Raw genomic sequence first — 24726 nt, forward strand, 5'->3', positions numbered from 1 at the left:
CGTCCGTTGTATCATGGCGTTTGTGGCAATCAAAAAACGAGGTAATATCTGCAAGGATGTCAGCCTTAAAGACTATATTGTGTAGTGCGTCAGACTTAAACCTCCAGTTATAGTGCTGAGGGAGGGCCGGGTGCAAGGCAATATCCAAGGTGATCGGGGAGTGATCAGAGAATGTGCGAGGGAGAATCTGAGTGGTGAGAGTTTTGCCCATGAGCCCAGCAGAGAGAAGGAAGAGATCAATCCTGGAGTGGCTATCGTGGACAGAGGAGTAGAATGTAAACTTCTTCGACATTGGATGAAGTACCCTCCAGGCATCCACGAGACCAGCAGACAGCATATGTGCATGAAGGCGGCGAGCGGCCCTGGACAATGTTCTGGGTGCCGCACCGGATCTGTCAAGGTCGGCGTCAAGGATGAGATTCATGTCCCCATCCCAAATGATGGGAACCCCAACATAGGCAAGGAGAATGTCGAGGATGTGGTCGAAAAAATCAGGTGTATCAATGCACGGGGCATATGTGTTGACCAGAAGGCACTCCACATTGGCAAGGAAACAGTGTAGGATCACATATCTACCCTGGACATCTATGTGGCTGGTGCGAAGGGAGAACTTCAAGGACTTGTGAATCAAGGTGAGGACACCTCTGGATTGTGAGGAGAACGAAGTGTAATATCTGTTGGGGCCCCATGACGGGGCAAGAGAGGACGATAATGGAGCGAGGGCGTGGGTTTCTTGTAATAAAAGTACTTTGACCCCTTGCCTCTGGACATAAGCCATGACCTTACGTGCCTTCGTGTAGTTGCTGAGCCCTCTGATATTCCAGGACATTAGCCTAATGGCCATTCAGTAACTATTTAGGGGGGATCCGAGTAATGCGTGTCATACCTTGTCAAGTGAGAGTAGGTCACTTGTACAGCAACCAAATGTGTAATACCAAAGGCTGCCGCTATCTTGCCATTTTTGTTTTTATAACATCCCACAACAACCCCTCCCCCCTCCCTCACTGCCACCCCCAACATAGCAGTGCCCAAGGACCCACCCAGAGTCACATGGCTTTTGCGCCCAGCCCAACGGGGCTGGACCAGTCCCCAAACCAAACAGGGGAACAGCCACTGAACTAAAGAAGCCAAACAAGGCATTGCAACTGCAGCGGGGCTAGCTGCTGCCGTGAGCCTGGTTAAGATAGTTGAACGGTGGAGTGCACCAAATAGCGTACAGCGGTGCCTAAGTTGAGTTCTTGGAGGAGACTACACAGTAGGATATAGTGAGCAGGGGCTGCAGGAAAAGGATCCAATTACAGGTACCATATTCAGTAAACCATACAGCAATGTCCCCTGATGCACTTCATGAAATTTCACCATGAGTTACGACTGTAGGAGATTACACGAGGAAAAGGCTAAATGAGATTACAAGGAAATTGCAAATAACAGGTGCGGTAGTAGTACCGCAATGCCACAAGTAATAGGTGCATGACAGGCCGGCTCAGCCCTCCTCAACTGGATCACCCTTGGGGCTTGGAACAGGAATATGTGACTCAATACATTTCACCGCCTCTTCAGGGACAGTGAAAAAGCACAGTTTGTTACGGTGGGTGAGCTTCAGCCTAGCAGGGAATAACATGGCATATTCCACCCTCCTCTCTCTGAGCATTTTTTTCACACCGTTGAATTGCCTGCGCTCCAATTGAACATTAACAGAGAAGTCAGGGAAGATGCGGATAACCTGGGACTCAAGTCTCAGTTCTCCTCTTTCACGGGCCAGCCGTAGGATGTGGTCTCTATCTCTAAAGCTGAGAACCTTGGCTATAATCGGTCTAGGGAAGTCACCCGGCTTGGGGCGAGGGGCCAGTGAGCGATGGGTGCGCTCGATGGTAAAGAACGGGGAGAGTTGTGGATCCCCCAGAAGATCCCTCAGAAGGGTCTCGACTGCAGGCTCCATTTTGCCCTTAAGGGTTGTCTCGGGAACCCCTACGATGCAAATATTATTCCTGCGGGATCTGGACTCCAAATCATCGCACTTCGCCTTGACCTGCTTCATATCTCGCACCAAGTCAGAGACCGTATTCTGGAGCACATGCACCTCATCCTCGGTGGCCCCAATCCTGGTGTTGGCCTCAACCAGCCTAGTGCCATGCTAGTCCAGTTTGGTGCGCAGGGAGGCTACATTGGCATTTATATCATCTAATTTTTCGTGAAATGACGCAAAGTTCTTGGCCAAAGACTCCATGATTGATGTGAGGTCGGGCTGAGGAGGACATGCGGATGCATCCGATTCGTCCTGCAGAAGGGCAGCCCCAGCTTGGTCCTGCTTGGCTAGGGCTTTGGCAAACTTGTCCAATGCTCCAGCCTTGTTTGCCCCACGTGCTTTGCCGGACATCTTAGGGGGCGCCTTGATAAGAACAGCGAGCGCTTCGTTGAAAGGCAGCAATGGGGGCCAGGGGGTTTAGAAAGGATCAGGGCCCGTAGTCAGTGATGGGTCGGTATCTACCTGGGAGGAAGAAGCAAAGGTCCACCCCAAACTTATGTGCTCTGGGGGTATGATCCCACTTCCAGGGGGCGAGCCAAGAATCAGGGTGGGAGTATGGTCCAGGGGGACAGCACTCAGTAGCGCCCGACCCTGAGCCAGGGGGGTCAGGCAGAGGGGGGCAAGTATTGAAGAGCAGAGTGGTGCGTGGGTAGTAGGCACGTAGATTGAGGAGATGAAGGTAGTGCAGGGCGGCACCAGCAAAAGGAGAGAAGTCACAGGGGAAACCGGTTAGCCTGGGGGACGATTACATTTTCATGAAAAGAACAGGCGAAGGCCAGGGATAAGGCAGAGCAGATGGGCGCAGTGCACTGTAGCCAGTTAATACCCACTCCTCACCTCGGGGCCCAACAGACCGCAGAGTGGGTGCACATCCAGTCCAAAGCAGGCTTCCGATCTGCAAAGGTAATATCCAGGACCCCAGCCGGAGCCAGCGACGGGGAGGCCTCGGCACAGCCACCCGTCCCAGCCGCCGCAGGAGAGCTGTGTAGCGGGCGGCGGAGCCGGCGTGCTCTGATGGTATCAGTGCGGGGGGCGCTCCAGCGGCCCCCGCAGTGTCCCAGAGTTCTCTATGCCCGCACGGGGCCTGCACCGTCGCTCCCACCCAAGGGCAGGGGGTGGGCGGCGAGAGATCCGCGACAGCCCGGCGCGGGGCACGGCCCACTCCACTGGAGGAGCGGGACGCAGATGAAAGTGTCGCCGACACGGGGAGGGCCCAGTGCAGCCCCGGCCCGAGCCGCAACGGGGGACCAGGAAGAACGGTCGGAGAGGCCGCAAGATGGAGTCCACAGGAGGAGGTAGTGCGGGGGCCGCTCCGGCAGCCCCCACCACGTCCCAGCGTGTCCTCACCCCCGGGCAGGAGCAGACGGCGAAAGGAGCCGTGCCGGGAGATCTAGAGATCCGACGCTCCCCGAGGGGGGAGCGGGCCGTGGCTGAAAGCTGAAAGCGCCGCACAGGAGCCGCCGGCAGTTTAGTCCCGAGAGGGAGGGCGTAGAAGGGGGGCGATGTCAGAGCCCCAGGCTGGCGCGCCCAAGCCACAGGCAAGCAACCCCCGCGGCCAATGGGGGGATGGGCCTCAGATGATGTAGCGCGGCCCGCAGGCCTCCAACGGCGGCAGAGTGACCTCAGAGGTCCGTTTTCGCCCGAAAACCGGGCAGGATGCAGCAGAGGCGGTGGGCAGTAGAATGCCTGTGGTCTCGGCTCCCGCAAGCACAAAGCACCGCTGATCGTAACGGATATGTAGCACACGGGCCACGGAGCTTATAAGCTAAGCGGCCATCTTGCTGGCTGCTCAACAGCACCCCCCCAAGGATTCCTTTCTCAACACTGCAATCCATCTGAGGGAACTGCTTTCAGAGATGTTCTAAACAGTGGTGCCCCGAACAACTAGTAGCTTGGAGGAGATCACAAAGTATGTGTGATGTATATTGCTCAGTGGTATTTTTAACGCAAGACAGAAAACTACCCTTCATCTACCCATTGGTAATCTGTACTTTCCATTTCCCTATAGAAACATTTTATTATTGCACGTAGCACTTTTGTCTTTAGGAAGATGATGGTAGTTGGTGCCTGAAGATTGTGAGAGGGAGACAGTGCACACAAACCTGTTGGCTAAAAATGTTCCAGGGTATCTGACCTACATTTAAAAATTCAAAGCTACACTACCCCCTTATATAAAAAGAGATTTAAGATGAAAGAAACGTGTGTTCTTGATTTTACTGATTGGTCATGCAGTGTTTATTTACATTTGCTTTTTTCCTAAAGAAACTTTCATTCTTTTTTGCAGACATCCTACACAGACAAAGGAGAGAAGGTAAATGGATTTACTAACGTTCTGATAGTAAAGGATTTTGCACCTGAGACATTTCTATTGAAGTACATTTCAGGATATAAGTGAGAGGGTGGGGAGGAATGGGTATTATACTATCTTACGTATGGCTATGCCACAGGTCTTTAAGGAATTGGCCAATTGGACCGAAAACGTTTTACTGTATGGCCCAGTTGACTGAATTTAGGCTGTACGAAAAGATTGTGCAACCATATGTTCCATTATAGCGAACAAGGTGAACAGGGGTTGCAGAGGTGCCCCCCGCTCATTATAATGGGAACAGGGGTTGTGGGAGTGTCCTCTGCTTCTGGGACATTGGAAGCAGGGACTTTAAAATAAAAGGGACCCTGCGGCAACAGTTTTAACCCGCATTGCAGGAAAGGAAATGACGCTGCAGGTTCAGATGTAAAGCAGACTCTGAAAGGTAAGTGGGGGAGGATAGGGAAGTATTGAGCGGTTCGAGGGGGGGTGGATTTGTAGGACTTTGCCGCAGCAAAATTGGGTTTGTGGCAAAATTAACTATAGTCAATTCCACCATGAACAATTATGCCCTGGTCAAATCATACCAATCCGTCTTTAACAATCAGCACTCATGCACGACCCATTCATCATTGCCCTTATCAACAATACATCCTGAACCTTATCAGTCATTACCTTTGTTTCATGAGATTCAGGTGCAGTGCCTTCAACAACTGCACCAGTGATTACTTAGACAGCCAATAGACCCAGAGCTGCATCGGATGCTATCTTGGAAAGTAAGGGGCCCTAAACCCCTCAGGCACAATCCTGACCTGAGAAAGACCATGAAGCTTATTGAGACTTATCTTGAACAACATATAATATGACCCTTGGAATATCACCCACATTCATGGTAGTGCCCAAACCCCATTCAAAGATCCCAAGTGCCCTAGGAGATCATTTTCATTCAAAATTGGGCAATGTCCACAAACAATAAATCATGAGGCCCACTGGCCATTTCCTTTGCCGGTCAATGATAGATGCAATGCCCAAACACAACGATCATTTTAACTTCCATTGGTTATGGCCCTTTTCTACAATTGAGCGTAAATTCCACCAGACGCAGCCAAGACCAACAATATATCATGCATTCCATTGGTAATTGCTCAGACTAATGACAGATGTAGAGCCCAGTTGGTATTGTCCAGACCAACAATAAACCCTGAACACAATTGAGCATTGAAGACCCACAAAATGTCCAAGGATCAGATGCACATTGCACTGACGGACAAGATCTTCCGAGCCTCATTGGGCTTTGCCTTGTCAAACAAGTAGTCAAATAAGCCCAAATTGGCATGGGCAAGATAAGGCAAGCTTTTGGCGAATCAAGTCTGTCTCTGCTGACCAGAGACCTGCGTTCTTACTCTTGCCGCTCCCCTCGATCTCCTGACTTTGCTTGTCCATTGTACGTCTGTGTTGTTCTTAATGTTTGTACCATTCCCAAGAACAGTGCTTAAAGTGGGCCGAGGCCTGCCGGGGCCGGGCCCCGGCAGTCTCCAAAAAGTGAGACTGAGCCAGGGCCCTGCCGGGGCCCACCGATCCCACCAAGCCACGGCGGGTGCATCTCCCGCCACGGACGCGACGGGAGATGAGCCGCCGGCCGCCCATCAAGAGGTCAGGCATGGCAGAGTCAGGCAAGCCTGTGACTGACAGACTTGCCAGCCAGTCACAGCTTGAGTGACGCTGTGACTGGCTGACACTTCTGCCAGTCACAGCTGCCTGCTGCAGTGCTGCCAGAAGAGCACCTTGGAAACTAACTTCCTCTGGCAACCCCTCGCAAGGGTTACCAGAGGCAGTGTTGCCAACCTAGCGACTTTCTCGCTATATTTAGCGAGAAAGTACGCCCCCCTAGCGACTTTTTCATAAAAAAGCGGCTAGCGAGAAATCTAGCTACTTTTTTCAATTGGTTTGGAGACTTGCTCATTTATGCAAGTTTCCAAACCAATTGAAAAAAGTGTGGTCGTTCGCCCGTTTTCTAACGGGAGTAATGTAAAAACACACTAATAACTTAAAAGGGAGGTGTTAAAAGGGGAGGGGGCCACAGTAAAACACACTGATAACTTAAAAGGGAGGTGTTAAAAGGGGAGGGGGCCACAGTAAAAGCCATAAATCGCAGGGGGAAAGAGGAGGTAATTATGCAAATTAGGCAGTGACGTCATCTAGCTACTTCTGGCGACTTCTAGGGGAGCCAATAGCTACTTTCTTCATTGAGGAGTTGGCAACACTGACCAGAGGAAGTTAGAGTCCGGGAGGGTTCGACATATCTTACCTGCATTGCCACTGGATTCTGCGACGACGACCACCATCTGAGGCACGCATGCACGCATTTTCTTTCATTTATTTTCCTTTTTAACAAACAGCAGAAAATTTGGAACGGAGAAAATAAATGAAAGGAAATGCGTGCGAGCCTCGCGCGCATTTTCTTTCATTTATTGTCCTTGTTCCAAACAAAGAGCAGAATGTTTGGAACAAGGACAATAAATGAAAGAAAATGCGTGCGAGCATTTATTTTCTTTGTTCCAAACTTTCTACTATTTGTTCCCTCGCATGCGAGAAGGATCGCATACTTGCCAACATTCTGTGACCAAAGAGATGTGTACGATTTTTCAAGTTTCAAAAATAATAATTCCCATAACAATGACATCACCGGGAAATACAAAACATGCAAACAGCACAACATGGAAAAATGTTGAAATGTAACAATTGAATAATTGTGAATGGTAACTTAACACCAAATTGTCAGCAGATGCTGTGTGATGGTGTTACACTCTGCCACTTGCTTTCACTGGTGGTTCACCTAAGAGTTGTCCCAGCAAGAGTGCTGGTCAGAGTCAAGTAGCGGTCAGTTCAGTGGATTGGTCTGAGTCCAATTAAAGTAATCACCTACCAGTCCACTGTATAGACAGACCAATGTGTTGCATGCTTTGTCCTGAAGCCTGCCTTAGAGTCACAAAAATTCCATGCCACCACTGTAAAACTTAGTAGGATCTGTCACTGAAGTCTGTAGGCGGTAGGCCCCGCCCACTAATTAGCCCACGCCCATCATGTCTTACATGTCTTAGGCCACGCCCCCAAATGAGGGCCCCCCCTCAGTTTCTTACCCCACTTAAAGCACTGCCCAAGAATGTGCTTTTTTAGTACTATAGTGTGAAATGTTTATTCTGGTGCTGTTGTTTGCTTGTTCCCACCTCCATTGTGCGTGCTTGAGGATTGCACTGTCATTTCATATCGTTCATTATAAACCAAAATAAAATCAATAAGCAAATGAATAAAGAGTGCGACGTTTACCAAAGCTGGAAAATGAATTGCCTATTTGGACTATGATGTTTTTAAAACTGGGGAAGAACTGGAATTTGGATTGATTTTTATACCTGTTTTCAAGGACAAGACTCTTAATTGTGATTGTTTTTATGTATTTTTGCTTTTATGGCAACAAACCGAAATAAAGTACTGCTGATTAATTGAGAAGTTGATTCCACATCCCTGCCCAATTAAATTGTCAATAGTATTGTTTTCTGCTCTTCTGCCTTACTCTCACTTAGGGCCTGATTACCACTTTGGCGGTAGTGGCAAAACCTTTGGTATTTCAGAATACCATGGCCCTCATTACAACACCGGCGCTAAACCATGGCGCTATTAGCACCATGGTTGGTGCCGGTATTGTAACGAGTCCGCCAATGTTCAATGGGGAATTACCACCCCATTCCAAGGTTGGCGGGGCGGTAATTCCCCATTGAACATTGGCCCTTCCCCATTCCCATTTTTGCCCCATAGGGCTCAATGGGACTGGGGATGGCGGTAAGTACGGTACCGCAAATTGCGGTACCGTACTTACCTCGAGTGTCCCTTTGCGGGTCCCTACTTTAACGGCTGGTCTAGACCAGCCGTTCAGGTCGGGTCGCACAAAGGGACTTCGTAGTAAGGCGCTAAGTGGTTAACGGCGCGCTGCAGCCTTTTACGGCGCCGTTAACCACTTAGCGCCAGGGTCGTAATGCGGCCCATGTTTTGCAACTCCACCAAACTACGGCTTTTGTTTATGAAACACTTGTATAACACCTGTCTTTGGGTGGAGGTAATTACCACATGCAGTCATTACCACATGCGGTAGAAAAATATACACAAGTGAGACTTCAAAATGAGGAATAACCTAATGGTGTGCATGACTCAGAATCATGCAGACCCGTAAAGTAACTGCACGCTTACCACATGCATTAACAGTATCACCGTTTGCCAGTATTTCCACGGGCAATACCACCAAACTCGTAATTACGTCCTTAGTCTTTTTAAGTGTCCTGAACTATTGATTTCTGAAGTCCACTGGTAGTTTCCACAGCGTATGCTCAATTTATGCTTGCAAAAAGCACATTTCTTAAATTTGAAATGTAATGTAAAACACATCCCTGGAAAAGAGCACATAATTCTGCTTTATACCCATCAGGCTTTCACTTTAATTTGTCTAAAGGGCAGGACTATTCTGTCTACCACAACAGTTGGATCCCAGAGTGAAATTCTTTATTTATGTGAAACAAACTAATTTGCCAATCAGGAAAAGACAGCCAGGTTACTTGACTGGAATGTTGTACTTATGAATTAAGAAAAATTCTAGGGTGCCTATTTTAGGTTTGAACAGATATACTTTAAATACACTAACAGATGTCAAAACAATGTGAGCTGCATTACTTGACAAAACCTTTACCAGTTTTGCCAAGAGATGGCAGAAAAGCTCAGGTTTGTGAGGCTGATGGTCAGCATGTTTCACTTTAGAATGAGAGGCAGCAGTGGAAGGAGGGCGCGAGGGTGGCATGGTTCAGTGTCGAAAAAAACATTCAAATGAAGGAGACATGGCATTTTGAAATGTTGTTGGACCATGTAGAAGAAAGTCATACAATCTGCTTATGTCTGCCACTGTGTGTTGGATGTTTGTGTATGTCTGCATGCGTATGTTTTTTCCTACTTGAGGAGTAGAGCTTGAACCATGTATAGTGAAGTATATATTTAAGACACATTCAAAAGGAATATATTGCCCGCTTAATCCGCTTGGCTTTTACACCTTTCTCCAGCATGGGGTCTGGCATGGATTCACATGCTCATGAATATTCCCCGTCGTCAGGGTGGGAATCCTCGGTAAAGAAAAAATCAGTATCAGTTTCGTTTCTGATCTGTCTTTCGTAGTAGTAACCAATCACTGATCTCTGCATCATACTGACCACAGCCAATGACTGCCCTCTCCCTAAGCCCCGCCTCTGGCAGCCATCTTCAGATTTTTACCACACGTTCAAGTGTTGGGATCCTCGTGCTATTGCTCTTGAGCGTTAGTGCTTTTTTTCGCGTTTTTTCTCAGAAAAATTTCTCTTTTTTCGGTCAAAAGAGCCTCAAGCTCCACCGTTTCTTCATCCGATCAACGGGGACCCGTGGCGGATTCGTCTACGCCCCTCAAGGGTGAAGATTTCGTCGAGCCACGCTTTTGGAGGACTCCAGAAGTTTCTCAGGCCCATCTCGGACATGGCCCAGGAGAAGGGAAGCTCGACGCCCGGAAAGCTGTTCAGGGTCTGCCCTGGATGCCAGCTTCAGAATGTCTTTAAGGAGGACGAACACTCCCTTTGCCTTTACTGCCTACATGAGGACAAGACGCACGTGGAGAAGGACTGTGCGTTTTGCGGCAATATGTAGGAGCGGACCATGAAGGACCGCCATCAACGTCTCGCCAACTGGCTGGAAGGAAAGAGCCCGTCAGGCGAGAAGAAGAAGAAGTCCGAGCGGTCTTCTAAGACCTTTAAGGGCGCCCCGGCGACGGGGGTCCAACAGAAGGCCAAGCACCGCGAGTCAGCTGGCACCGGGAGCGCCGAACGGTCGGGCTCTACGGGCGCCAGGCAGGGCGCATCCTCCCCGGCGCCATCAACCACAAGCCAACGCTCTGGCTCGGGTAAGAGGAAGGCCGAGCACCCGGCGAAACTCCTGGAGAGACCCCGGTCGTGCCCTAGGGCCCCATCGGAGGGGGAGCGAGGTGGTGACCCTCCCCCCAAGGAGAAGGCGGTGAGCGCACCTAAGGTGGTGAAAGCCTTGATCCATCCGGCCAAGGCCTCTATTGAGACAGTCGCGTCGGCCCTGGCTCAGCCTGTGGAGGCTACACCAGTGGTGGCGACCCCGGGGCCCAGAATCTCCCTGCCACCGCGGAGGGAGTCCTCTTTCATGCCCATCGACAGGACCCCGTGAAACCTCCGACGGAGAAGAAAAAGGGGGGGCAGGAGGTCGTCGTGGACTCGGCCTCAACCTCTGAGGAGGACCTGATCGAAGTCTTAGGCCAAGGCTCTGGCGTGGAAGAAGGCCATCCTGTCGGGAGGGACCCCGACGTGGAAGACGACGAGGGCGTCGAGGGTGCCGACGGGGCTCCTGATCGCCCGTCGGAACTCCCTCAACCAGTGCCGCAAGACAACTCGGCGGCCATTTTGTTGGCTATACATTCCTTATGCTCAGAGATAAGGACGAGACTGCCGTTACCACCAACGGAGGAACCGCTCCCGACGGGGGACCCGGAGCCAGGCCCTTCTGGGAGCCCTCCCCCTAAGAGAAGAAGGATTCATCCTCCACCTCCTTTTCAGCCATCGCGCCCTCCTCCCCGTCCACGACACGTGGGGATGATACGGGGACTGACACGGCCGCGACGGGTACAGACGACGAGGTTTACGACGAGGATCTCCCGTCGTCACCTCCCACCCGGGCTTCCCCGCCCGATGAGATTGGATCGTTTCACTCCATGATCGCCAGGGCATCCGAGCTTTTCCAGCTCTGCCCGGAAGAGAAGAAGAAGGAAGGTTTCCTTTATCAACGGCGCGAGGCCAAGAGGAAGACGGTCCTCGCTGTACCTCTACTAGACGATATTTGGGATGAGGGCCTCGCCCTCCTCAAGAACCCATCCACGACGCCAGCTAGAAGGTAGAAGGGATCGGTACGAGAAGAAGTACCGGGTCCCGGACGCGGCCCCCTTGTGCCTTCGGGCACAGCCGACCCCGGACTCGGTCGTCTCCGCGGCGGCCAGGAAGAAAGCGGGGGGGGGGGCGCGCGGCCTCTACGTCAACCTCCCCGCCGGACGGCGAGGGAAAGAAATTGGACACGATGGGACGCAGAGTCATCTCGTCGGCAGCGACAACGATTAAGGCGGCCAACGCCTTGGCTATCGTAGCCCGCTACGACAGGGAGTTGTGGTACAAACTGGCCCCCCTGCTGGACTTCCTACCAGACGACAAGAGGGCGGAAGCCCTAGAGATCTTGCAGGAAGGAGAGGTGGCGTCGGACCACGCCATTACGATTGCGACGGACATCGCTGACACTGGATTTTGCCAGTTGGGCAACGGCGTGTGCCTTAGGCGGCGTGGATGGCTCAAGGCTACTGACTTCCGCCAGGACGTGCAGACCAGAGTCTTGGACATGCCGTTCGACGGAAACAACCTGTTTGGGAAAACAGTGGACGATTCCCTTCAAGCCATCAAGGCGGACACGGAGATGGCCCGGGCTCTTGGGGTTCTCCAGCAACGGCGGCCGCCCTTTCGGAGCAGCGGAGGCAAAAAGGGTGCCTCCAAAGGTTCCAGCGGTGGATTTTCCACCTACCGTCAAGCAGCCTGTTCGTCGTCACAGGAAGCTTACAGGGGACGAGGCAAGTCAGGCGGACCCCGCCGTCGTCACCAAGGAGGACAAGGCGGCAAAGCCTCGTCGAAGCAGGACTGAACCGGCCGTGGGGTCGGGCCCCCACATAAAGCACCCCGGTGGGAGGCCGGCTGGCGAGCTTCGTCAGCGCGTGGGAGTCCATCTCCACCGACCGTTGGGTGCTGGATGCCCTAGCTCAGGGTCACGCGCTCGAGTTTCTAAAGAGGTGCCCGCGCGTCCCCCCTGTGGCCAGGAAAGAACATCACGTCCCTCAACTTCTCTTGGAGGTAAAGGCGATGCTCAAGAAGGGCGCCATCGAGCTCGTCCCAAAGAGGCTTCGGGGCTCCGGAGTTTACTCAAGATACTTCCTCGTGAAGAAGAAGACGGGCGGATGGCGTCCCATCCTGGACCTACGACGACTGAACAAATTCATCAAGGCACAGAAGTTCCGGATGGTCACCCTCCAACACGTCCTGGGTCATCTGGAGGAGGGCGATTTCCTGTCGTCGTTGGATTTGGAGGATGCCTACTTCCATATTCCCATCCTAAAGGGACACCGAAAGTTTCTCAGGTTCGTGGTCCAAGGGCATCACTACCAGTTCAGAGCCCTTCCCTTCGGATTGAGGTCGGCACCCAGGGTGTTCACCAAGTGCCTCGCACCGGTGGCGGCGCAGCTGCGCCGAGAGGGGATCCACGTCTACCCCTACCTGGACGACTGGCTCATCCGAGCAAAGACGAAGGAGCTCGCCGTGGAGCACACGGCAAGGACCGTCCAACTACTCACGGACCTGGGATTCTCCATAAACTACGCCAAGTCCCACCTGGTGCCCGCGCATGATGCACTGTTTCTGGGAGCGAAGCTCGACACAGTGTTGCTTCTGGCCTCTCCGTCGGAGGAAAGGACGAGGGCCATCTTGGGCAAGGTGCAGCGGATGCTGGTTGCGGACGCGGCCAGGGTGAGGTCCATCAAGTCCCTCCTCGGAATGATCTCTTCTTGCATTTATCTCATCCGCCTGTGCAGGCTCCGGATGCGCCCGTTGCTGGACGCGCGCTGGATCCAGAAGATGGGCAGCTTCGAGGAGAGGATCACACTCGACGAGAGTTTCCGACGAGCAATCGGGTGGTGGGGCGCCCGCGAGCATCTGACGGCGGGCATGGACTTCCAGACCCCCGGCCACCAGGAGACAGTGACCACGGATGCCTCCCTGGAAGGGTGGGGAGCGCACACCGAAAATCTGCACGCGAGAGGCCTTTGGCTTCCGATGGAGAAGTCCCTCCATATCAATGTCCTGGAGCTCCGTGCAGTGTTTTGAGCCCTCAGGTCCTTTCTTCCGTCCCTCAAGGGCAAGGTGGTGAGGATCTTCACCGACAACACCACCACCATGTTCTACATCAGGAAGCAGGGCGGTACCAGATCCCCAGCCCTGTCCAAGGAGGCGCAGGATCTGTGGCATTGGGCCGTCGCCCAAGGGATGTTTCTGGTGCCGTTTCATCTGGCAGGGATAAAAAACACCATCGCCGACTCGCTCAGCAGAGAGCTGCGCTCATGCCACGAGTGGGAACTATGACAGGATCTAGTGGACCGCCTTTCCGACGGTGGGGCACACCCCAGATCGATCTGTTCGCGACGGCGACGAACTCCAAGTGCCGGAGGTTCGCCACCAGGTTTCCCCAGCCGAGGAGCATGGGCGATGCTTTCTCGTTCCCCTGGGAGGGCCTGTTTCTATACGCGTTCCCTCCATTGCCGTTGCTGATCCGGCTCATCAACCAGCTCAAGAGGTCACGGTGCAGGATGATCCTCGTCGCACCTGTGTGGCCGAGGCAGATATGGTTCCCGGACTTTCTGGACTTGTCAGCGTCCTCGTCAATCGAGCTGCAAGTGGACGCGGATCTTCTCTCCAGGGAAGGAGGCGCCATCCTCCATCACGACCCGAAGTCGCTGAACTTGCAGGCCTGGCTCCTGCAGCGTTAGAGTTTGGAGGCTACGACATACCGGCCGACTGCAGAGAGGTTCTTGCAAAGGCCAGGGCGTCCTCAACTCTTAAATGCTATGGACACAAATGGAAGAGGTTCTCTGTCTGGTGCCACGCACAGAAGATTAACCCTCTACGGATTACGGCTCCCCAGGTACTGCCGTACCTTCTGACGCTGGCCAAGGCTGGACTGGCGCACGCGTCCATTAAGATTCATCTTGCTGCGATCTCCCGATACACCAGAACCACGGGGCGGACGTCTTTGTGGTCTCATCGTCTGGGAAAGAATTCATGAAGGGACTGTTCAGATCGTTCCTGCCGGTGAAGGCTCCGGCCCCGGCGTGGAAGCTCAACGTGGTGCTGACCAAGCTCATGGGACCTCCGTTCGAGCCTCTGCACTCGGCTCCGTTGAAGTTCTTGTCGTGGAAAACAGCGTTTCTTGTGGCCATCACCTCCGCACGAAGAGTGGGAGAGATCCAGGCCCTTTCCTGCAAGCCCCCGTACTTGACTTTTCACGACACGAGGGTAGTGCTCAGGACGCACCCCTCCTTCATGCCCAAGGTGCTGTCAGACTTCCACCTCAACGAACCCTTGGTGTTGCCTGTTTTCTTCCCGTCGCCTTCGTAGCTGGCCGAAAGGACTTTGCACTCGCTGGATGTGGCTAGAGCGCTGAAGTTCTACGGGGACCGCACAAAGTGTTTTCGGAAGACGTCACAACTTTTTGTGAACTTTGGACCTGTCAATCAGGGGAAGGCTCTCTCGAAGGCCTCCATTTCCAGATGGCTCTCCGGCTGTATCATGTACTGTCATCGGTTGGCAAACCGACCGCTGCCTGGCCGTCCGAGAGCCCAATCCACCAGAGCGATCGCAGCTACCACGGCGTTCCTATCTGGTGTGCCCTTGCTGGACATCTGCAGGGCTGCTACGTGGAGGTCGACGCACACCTTCACGAAATTCTACTGCGTCGATCGCGATTCCAGGGAGGAGTCCAGGGTCGGCCAAGCAGTGCTGCGCAACCTGTTCGCCTAAGGTGAGCCTGGTGAGGAGGTAAGAATTGCTTAATGTTGAGTTTGATGTAATGCTTGATGTTGAGCCTTTGCCACCTCCCGTGGTTGTGCATGTGTGTACTGCTATGTATTCTTTATTCATGAGCATGTGAATCCATGCCAGACCCCATGCTGGAGAAGGAACAAGTTACTTACCTGTAACTGTTGTTCTCCAGCATGGGTCTGGCATGGATTCACATGCGAACCCTCCCGCCTACCCCTCTGCGGCTCTTCACTTGGTCATACTGCCACTTCACGTGCTACCTAATCTGAAGATGGCTGCCAGAGGAGGGGCTTAGGGAGAGGGCAGTCATTGGCTGTGGTCAGTATGATGCAGAGATCAGTGATTGGTTACTACTACCAAAGACAGATCAGAAACGAAACTGATACTGATTTTTTCTTTACCGAGGATTCCCAGCCTGACGACGGGGAATATTCATGAGCATGTGAATCCATGCCAGACCCATGCTGGAGAACAACAGTTACAGGTAAGTAACTTGTTCCTTCTTTCAATGCTGGAAACATTTACACTTTGCCGTTAACACAGTGAAAGGTAAGTTTTAAAGGCGGATTTGTGGCATGGTAGACAACTTCAAAATTGCACAGAGGGGGTGGGGTCCCTTTGCATGGAAGTGCAAACGGACATGGTGCCCTCCAGTGAAATTACAATGTTTATTAAAATGGCCACATGTTTTTGAGAACACAGCCAATGGATTGGTAATTACTAGTAGTGCGAAGGAGAAGAGAGAGAGAGTGTTGCATTCGGTGGCAGCCAAGAAAGAAAAGGAGCAACCGCTTTCACGAGAGAAATGGGCTCTAGGAACATTCGAAAGTGAAGCATCGTCTGTGAACAAGACCTGGTGAGGCCAGGGATGGGAAAAAAAGTAAGAATGGAAGAGCCCAGTTTATGAAAGAAACAGTGGGTGATGATACACAATGGGCCTCATTACAAGTGTGCCGGTCTGGAAACAGCGGTGCCAGTAAGCCTACCAGCGCAGTTGTTTCCGGACCGGCACACTACACGTTTGCCTGTCGGAGCCACTGTGCCTGACAGGGCAGACACTGCCGGACAAAGTGGCCACCGTAGGCAAGCTGTCATGGAAGCAATAACGGTGCCAGTGCTTCCGGGGTCCCTGCTCCCATGGAGTCTTATGGGACTCCATGGAAATGGGGATTAACAGAATTACCAGCACCTGATTTAGCGGCCGCCGGGGTTGTAATACCCCAGTGTTACCAGGAAGTCAGGCGCTGGTAATTCTTTACGGGTCCGATGGCAACCCGCCAGTATCATTGGCAGGATTACCACTGGACCCGTAATGAGGCCCAATGACTTAAAAAGATGTGGATCTCATTAAGAGTTAGGCAGTATTCTGGAGGCAAATCCACCGGAATACAGCCCAACAGAGTTACTGTTACCACCACTTGGTCTGGTGGATTTACCGCCAGATTACAAGTGGTGGTGATGGTGTTACTCCCCATTAATTTGGAGTCCATAGGACTCCAATGGGGATTTTGGTGTAATAACAGCAGGCGGAATTACTACCACGGTAATTCTACCAGTGTTGCCAATTTTTCAGCGGAAAGTGGGATGATTTACCGCCAGCATGATGCTGGAGATAAAGCCCCCACTCCAGGGCCAAACTCGAACTATGACGGAGCGGGAAAAGTGCTGGTAATTCCATTGCCACATATTTTTTCACGCACTGCCATACTCGTAATGAGGCCCACATGTATTCAATAGTTAGCTAGTGCAAAGTTGAATGCACAGGCTTGACATGAGAATACCACGGCTGCCGCCGGTATTCATTTTTATTCGGCACCCATAAAAGGGCAATTACTGGGTCATTATGACTGTAATTACCCTTTTCTGTGTGCCAGAAAAAAATCTTCCCCATTCCCATTTGAGCCCTATAGGGCTCAATTGGAATGGGGAAGGTGGTAGCACCGGAACCGTTAATAACGGTACCGTGCTACTGTTATGTTCTGCTCGCAGGTGCCAGTATGGGCACCAGGTCAGACCTGGTGGCTGCAAAGGCACCCGCAAGCAGAACTGGTAGTTTGCCGGTACGGTAACAACAGTACCATCAAGCTTACCAGTACTGTTGTTACTGTACTGGCAAACTCGTAATGAGGCCCAATGGCCCTGACTGTAGACATATGGAACACGGAGGGCCGAAAGGGTAGAATTTGCATAAGCACTGTAAAATGCAAGAAGCAAAAAGAGCAACATTTTTAATTTGAGGAAGTAGAGAGAACGCAAGTGGTCCAATTTTAGATTATTAAACAAGGCAACTGGGGGGGCAAGGAGTCAGGTCGGGGAGTTAAAAGGAGGGATTCCAAAGTGAAGGAGACCCACCATTACCTCGGTTCTGTCGCTCTGCCGCTATAGTGAATTGATGTTCATCCAATTGGAAACAGCTAAAATGCTAGATAGAAACTGAGAAGTGGCTGAAACTGAGAAGTGCCTGAAACTGAGAAGTGCCTGAAACTGAGAAGTGGCTGGCCCCACATCCACATCTAAATGGGTGGGGATTTGGGCGTTGTCGATGTAAGTGTAGAATAGAAAATATGCTATACCAAGGTTTGAACATCCACTTTAATGGAAGTTGGGCCAGACAACAGTCATGGTGGACGCTCCCAAGTAAAGGGAATTAAGGAAGGAACAAAAGGAGGAAGTTAAATTGATTGCGAGCTGTTCTGTAAAAAAGAAGCAATTCACTAGAGAGCAAGGTCACAGATTCACTTATTTGCAAGACGTTCAATAGGAATGCCACCGCCCACTGTATTAAAAGAACCCGAGAAGTTGAGTAGCACAGCAGAGACAGCACAGATCCAAAATTGATGTGTGAAATGGTCAGTCCAAAGAAGTAGAACAAGGCACTCTGAAGATACCAATAAAGAGGAGTTTAAATAAAAGATCCAGTGTGTCACCGGCGGCATGACTTGAACCAGAAATGAGCTGACGGAGACCTAGAATTTTAAGGCTCATAGTGATAGCTTCCATGCAATAAGCAGCAGCAAAACCCATATGTCTGGAATTGAGAGAGTAGGATTTTTTTGTAGCAGCTCAACAGGACAGAAAGGGCTTATCATCTACATTTTCCTGGCTGTTGACCAGTTCTGCTAAGTATGGGCAGTGAGAAATTGCCTGAGGATGAGTTGTTCCTTAAGATCTGCAAGCGTTGCTCCCCACCCCCAAATGTTTTACAATTAGTCCCTGATCCGATACATCATGCATAACAGTGGTTCAGTGAGTAGTAGCCTCGCCTCTCTAAGCCAGTGAAACTCTGTGTTATACCATAGCACTATAAGATGTTGTACCTCACAGAATTATAGTCAGTTTTGCTGTCTTCATTGAGTACTTGGTAAAAGGTCTGTAGCTCCCACGTAAATAACGGAGCAATGTATTGAGGCCAACAGGTCTTCTTCCAATGAGCTGTTTCAGCAACACGCTTAAAGTTCTTGAAGAAAGCTTCTAGTTCTTCTATGGTTCCGAACCTTTGGAGCAGGAACATTGGGGGAGAAGTTCCCAAGATGGCCAGTTGCCTTTTCACCAGCTTACTCAAGACATTTTCCAGGGTCACAAGTTCCACAACTTCATTGGACTGCCCGGAACTGCTAGGAGAATGATCCTCCACCATTCCCCCGAAGTTTTCCCTATCAACAATATTTTCTTAGAACTGTAGGCTAGGAGTATGCTGATACCATTCACTCCTCACTGGATTCCCGCTACCTGGCTCTGTCAAGGGATTTTGGGTAAGCCGTGGTGGGTAATAGGGGATTCGGCTTCTGACACTGCTTTTGCCTGGTGGGCTGCTCTGTTGACAAGGACTCAAAACATGCTGCTCAGACTCAGATTTCCATTTCCCAGGCTTTTTCATTGGAGGTGGACTCCCCAAACTGGTTAGAGAATGGGGTTTCCTCCTATCATCAGGGAAGGAGGCCAGGGTCCCTAGTAGGAAAGTTGAATGGACTGGCGAGCCACTGTGAAGGCAACTCGGGATGACCCACAAGTCTTGGTCGGTCATCCCAATATGTCACACTGTTATACGGTACACTGTAGCAGACGCTGCTTTCAGTATCTAACTGTTCTCCGACATGAGCACACTCTTGCAGAACCTAAAGGTAGGATTTGCAGTTAGGCCAGTAGCTTTCGACTGTGCGCTTTTCAGGCTTATTCTGAATGGGGTTATCCTTGGAGGAACCCATAGCTCTCCTATGTGGGTGGAGTACAGTTTATTACCCACACTAGAATTTTCTCCTAGCCAACTAGAATCATTAGATGCCTGTGCATCTCCTTTTTCACATCCTACATTGTTACCTGCGCACACCACCCGCTCGTATATATTTTGCAATATCATGTTTCATCTCTTGGTGCACCCAAGTCCTAAGCCCTGCCTCTAATATTTCTTTTCGATAGGCTTCCTTTAACACTACCTACCTGCCCGAATATTACAGGACACACGTTTATGGTCTATACCTATCTATAGAGTTTATTCCTTACAGGTGGGACTTTGTGCGTTGGTCATCTGTTTAGATGCCCCCGCACTAGTCTTATGAACCCTCTGCTATTTTGTCCTCTACAGCCCTTTTTGTCTTCACATCACCTGCCTACTGATGAATTTCCTCAAATGTCATTATGGAATGAAACATGTCAGCTTTCAAGTACACACAGAGGTGGTGTCAACACCAGGTCTCACCTTTGCCGACTTGGGTTCCTTTTTGGGAATAGCGGTCTTTCGTCCGCAGAAGCCACCTTCCCATGGAATCCTGACTGGTTTGGTGGCCCCTCGGATAACAGCCAATGGAGGAGGAAAAAAAACAAAGGGGAAAAAACCCACTTGATGTCCGGCTTCCAAAGAGGTGGTAAGTCCAATGAAGTGACTGACAAGATTAGATGAAGTCGGAAATCTGGCAACACTGAAAGAGCACAGGAGCATGAACTAGCAGGACTCGCCGGTCGGGAACCCAGCAGCACTCAAGGAACAACAGAACAAGAATAGTGGAGGAGAAAGGGCAGGATGAAAAGGGTGGGGTGCAGAATGAAGGAAGGAAGGAAGGCAACAAGACACCGTCACAGCAAGGAAGGAAGGAAACAAACACAATAAGGCGCAGTTTACCGGCTCTGCTGTTGCCTAAAGTAGCGTTCAGCAACGGGAAATCAGAAGCAGACATGTCACCACCCTAGTTGGGACACTGTGACCGAGCAGGCCGCCATCTTGGAAGGGGAAAATTCGGCAAACAGAAGTCCCGTGGCCCGAGAGGGAGTGCTGACCCTGGAAGTGTATGAAACGCCAGCCCCTGCTGTGCTGGATAAGGTAAGGCATGACAGGTGGAGCATCACATCAGAGAGGTCACAGTAACCAATTATCCTCCATTTTGTAGATCATTAGCTTATCGGCCACCACCTCAAGTGCTATTGATGGACAGAAATGTTTTTGTATTTGCATATAGGCAGAACAGTTCTAGAATACTGTTTCTTTGTTGGTGATTTTATGCAACTTGGATTTTTGTCACATGTAGGATCTATTTTGTTCTTGTGGATTTTTGTTATGTCACAGTATTCTGTTTATTTAATATTTATTGTGTGTCTTTTTTAAACCAAATTGATAAATCCTTTCAGTGGATGTGTTGACTAAATGCCACTATGTACATATTTACACAAACAAGTTCGTATGTGGTACATGTATTCAATTTCTTCGTGTGACATTTTTAAGCAGCATATAGACACAAAGGGGTGGGTAGTCATTTCTCTAAACTCACTACACGATGCCTTTTTGTGGTTGTATACAGTCGAGTCCAGTATTATCATAGTGTGGTTTCCTACTAGAAGTTGGTATAACGATCTGGACATAGGTTAATGTAAATTACCCTCTTTTGGCCACAGATCCCGCTTATGACACCATATATTACAAATTATAACTAAAACACATAATGGATTGAAGGTTTAGAATCCTTCTTAGTGACAGGTAGTGCCCTGGAAAACCTTCTGCACTACTGCCGAAGGTGATCAGCCATACACAAATCAGTCTTGGTACTGCCACCAATGGCAGCAGCCCAGCCCTAACTGCTATGCCACATCCCCTCTGCAGTGAAACATAAGCCTCTCGAGACATGTTTCGGGCAAGTAACAAGTAACCTAGTTCTAGGCATACACTCTTCCACATAGGGAGACAAGTTATAACCCAAACATGTGGATGGGTGGAAGGCATAACATCAGTCTTTACCACTGCCACTGCTCTGGATAACCTTCATACCATAATGTTTTATCCCATCCTTGCCAATGCAGAAGGGGACCAGCCATTTGCAAATCAGTCTTGGTACTGCCACCAATGGTAGCAGTCCAGCCTGAACTGCTTGGCCAAGTCCTCTTTGCACAGTAATATAAGCAACTCTAGATATGTTTTGGCCTTGAAGGGCATAATCAGTGGTATGTAGTCTGGGTCCCTATGATGCATACGGAGACAAACGATATGCCAATGTCTGTAATAGGTGGAAGGTTTAGAATCAATCTTAACCACTAACAGTGCATTGGGCAACCTTCAACACTATCTTTTTTTTTATTAGATCATCTGCGGCTTCAGAAGAGGACATCCCAAATGCAAATTAGTCCTGGAATTGTGACCAAGAGCAGCAGTCCAGTCCCACCTGTTAGGACATGTCTCTTATGCAAGGAAACACAAGCAACCTCAGACATTCATTCATTTCATATCTTTATTTTGAAGGTTAAAACCATTAAAAAAGAATATTGAATACAATACAAAAGGAAACAAATAATTATACTCAGGGGTAAAAATGATTAAAAAAAAATACAGAAAGATAAAAAGTCAAATGAATCAGGTAGAGAAACACTTAACATTACAAAATAAAACTCCTTCAATGAAAGAATATATATCATAAGCAACTTGTTTATTTGGTAATGAGCACAGATCGTTTTTTTGCATCTACGATTGTTCTGCAATTACTGCCTCATCACGAGTTTGGCAGTAACCCTTAAATGCGGCGGTAACGCTATTACATATCTATTACAAGTTTCTGCAGGGCATTTGGGGTGTGAACCAATAGGACAACATCATCCGTGTAAGACTGGACATTGACAATTCTGCCACCCATTCTGGGTGTGTCCTTTGTTAGTTTGTTTAGATCAAATGATAATGCATTGACATAAGGATTGAACAAAAATAGAGCCAACACACAACCTTGCCTCACTCTCTGCAACACACAGAATGATGAGTTAACATTACCCTTGTTGTCCAGCCGCAGCATATCAGTAAGGTTGTTATGTAATGAAATTAGCAGGTTCAGGAGTGGCTAGGGCAAACCAAGCTGGTGCAAAGCATACCACCATGTATGCCATTATCGAATGCCAACCTCAGGTCCTTGAAGCCCAGGTGGATTGGGCATATAAAGATCAGTCCCAATGTTGGAAGTCCAGCCCGGCATTCCTCATTCTAGAAACACAAGAAACAAATACATGTTTCGGCCCTGATGGCCTACATCATTACAGTGCCGCTTGTTTCCCTATGGCACAACATGAAGAGGGACTATATCTGAGCATACCCTCTCTCACATGGTGAGACAAACTATTGCCAAAACCTTTACTTTTGCTGTTCAGTTCCCCTTCCAAGGCTCCTCTTCCCCAATTGGTCTCTTGCTGACTTGTCCATGCACCTTCTAATAAGATAGTAAGTCTCTGGCTAGGACGATATGGTATAAAACATTTCTCACAGGACTCTCTTCTTGGCTAAATCATTTCCCACTTGTTATGCTCTTGTGAGGCTTTATTTACTTGTATTTATTTATATATTTATAAAGCGCACCAATTGGTTCAGAGGCATACGGACGCATAATAGACAAACAAACGAAGAGGCAACCAATAAACAAGTACAGAAAAAGGATATATATATATATATATATATATATATATATATATATATATATATATATATATATATATCAAATCAGGCAAGCAACTTAAGCTAATTAATATAAGGCAGAAAAGTCAGTAACTAGCTACATGTCCGGTGAGACTCTTGACAGGTCCTTACATATGGACAACAAGTAGGATGGCAAGTTACTTGAACCACCACCCACCAGTATACAGAGTCTCTGCTATTCTCGGTACACCACTGGTCAATCTTAATCCTTCGGATAATTTGAAGGTCTGAGATTCTTACAACGCCTGGCACAGTCTTTTGATGCAGCAATGCCATTACTTTATTCCTCACGGCATCCCTAGGTTCATGGCGCACAGAAGGCTTCACATTAGTGATGATAACATTTCTGTGATCCATAACGGTTTCCTTCAGGAGGTTGTCCATCTATGGAGGCATACAAGTTTTACCAATGCACAGATTTCTCGGGAGACAATATTTTCAGTTAATAATGTTATGTAGAGTTGCTGGTAAAGGGACTTGGGCAACCCCTGCTTCATTCTGCAACCTTAACAAAACTGGTTGGGCTTGGTTTCCAATGGAGATAATCATATCAGAAACCGGAACCTGCGAATTAGATAATAATGTTAGTTGTTTCATGTTTTTTTTGTCTCATAGTTGTTTTGTATCCTCCACCTTTACATTTGTCTGACCAGAATGATCCATAGTAGTTATACTCTTCCTATCCACTGACATATGATTTTTCCCCAAAGTGGCCAAGCAACTCAGGTTGCATTGGGATATTTGAAAGTTCTGATCTATAACAGTTTGAGAGATCTGATCTTTCTTATCTATTGTCTGATCCCGTTGGCAGGATTTGTCCACTTTCACTGGCTGGCTTTGCACTGCCAGCTTTTCCATAACATTGATCCAGTGAAATGTTTGCATAGATTAGGCTCTCCGATTAGCCTGTCCTTAATTGGCAGCCATTGTGTAGGACTGCTACGATTGAATTGACACGTATGTTCATCTCTTCCCTCAGACAATTCAGAGGAGTATTACACTGAAGGGTCCATGCTCACTTTCTTTGTATTTCTTAATATAAATGGGCTGTCAGGGATTCAAAAATTACTTCTCTTCCATCTACTAGTGTCTTTGATATACAAATAGTCTCAGTCTGGGACTCTCCCCAAGTCACTCAAATGCGTTAGGATCGAAGTTTTGATAAGTGAAACCCAGGTGGGCAAGGAACATCTTGGTAAACGCCCCCATCCAGCGATCTATGGGGAGATATCTTAGGCACTGTTTCTGAACTTGAAACTAGTCCCACTGATTTGCAGTTGATCAATACGATTTCTAGGTACTGAATGGGGTTCTGGCTCAGCTTCCTGTCCTAGGTACCTTAATCTAATTACTGAAGCCCACCTTAATTTCCTCCTTGCTGATGCTGAGGCCTGGAGCTGCTTCGATGGCCTCTGTGAGAAACCTGAAGGTGTCTCCCTAGCTAATCCCCAATGATCCGTCATTCAGGGGGCCAGGACACGGCCATCGCTATTGGATCCAGTTCTTGGGGGTGGACCAGTGAGGGAGGATCACCTGGATGGGGGTTCTTGGGGTAGTGGGAGTGGGACACCGACAAGTCAGACATGGTATCCCCTTCTTTCAACACCTTTTCCCCATCCTACCATGTAGGATATTTCAAACCATTGCCCCCCCCCCCCTTTTCCGACACGTACACTTTAGCACAACACGAAAGACAATGGACTAACACCGGACCTGTTTACCTGACATGTCCCAATACAAGGGTCAGGCAAAGTCAGGC

The 24726-nt window shown here is 49.5% G+C and overlaps 1 protein-coding gene across 1 annotated transcript in view; it reads left to right on the forward strand.

The window, feature by feature from the left end:
* Positions 1-24726, forward strand: part of LOC138489643 (4-hydroxyphenylpyruvate dioxygenase-like) — a 348749-nt gene that overhangs the window by 21778 nt on the left and 302245 nt on the right. The window contains exon 2 of the mRNA XM_069617322.1: positions 4311-4337. Within this exon, the coding sequence (XP_069473423.1) occupies positions 4311-4337 (27 nt within the window). The remainder of the gene's footprint in view (positions 1-4310; positions 4338-24726) is intronic.

This window comes from Ambystoma mexicanum, chromosome 9 (genome assembly GCF_040938575.1).
Source record: "Ambystoma mexicanum isolate Mex_15411 chromosome 9, UKY_AmexF1_1, whole genome shotgun sequence".
NCBI classification, from domain to species: Eukaryota; Metazoa; Chordata; class Amphibia; order Caudata; family Ambystomatidae; genus Ambystoma; species Ambystoma mexicanum.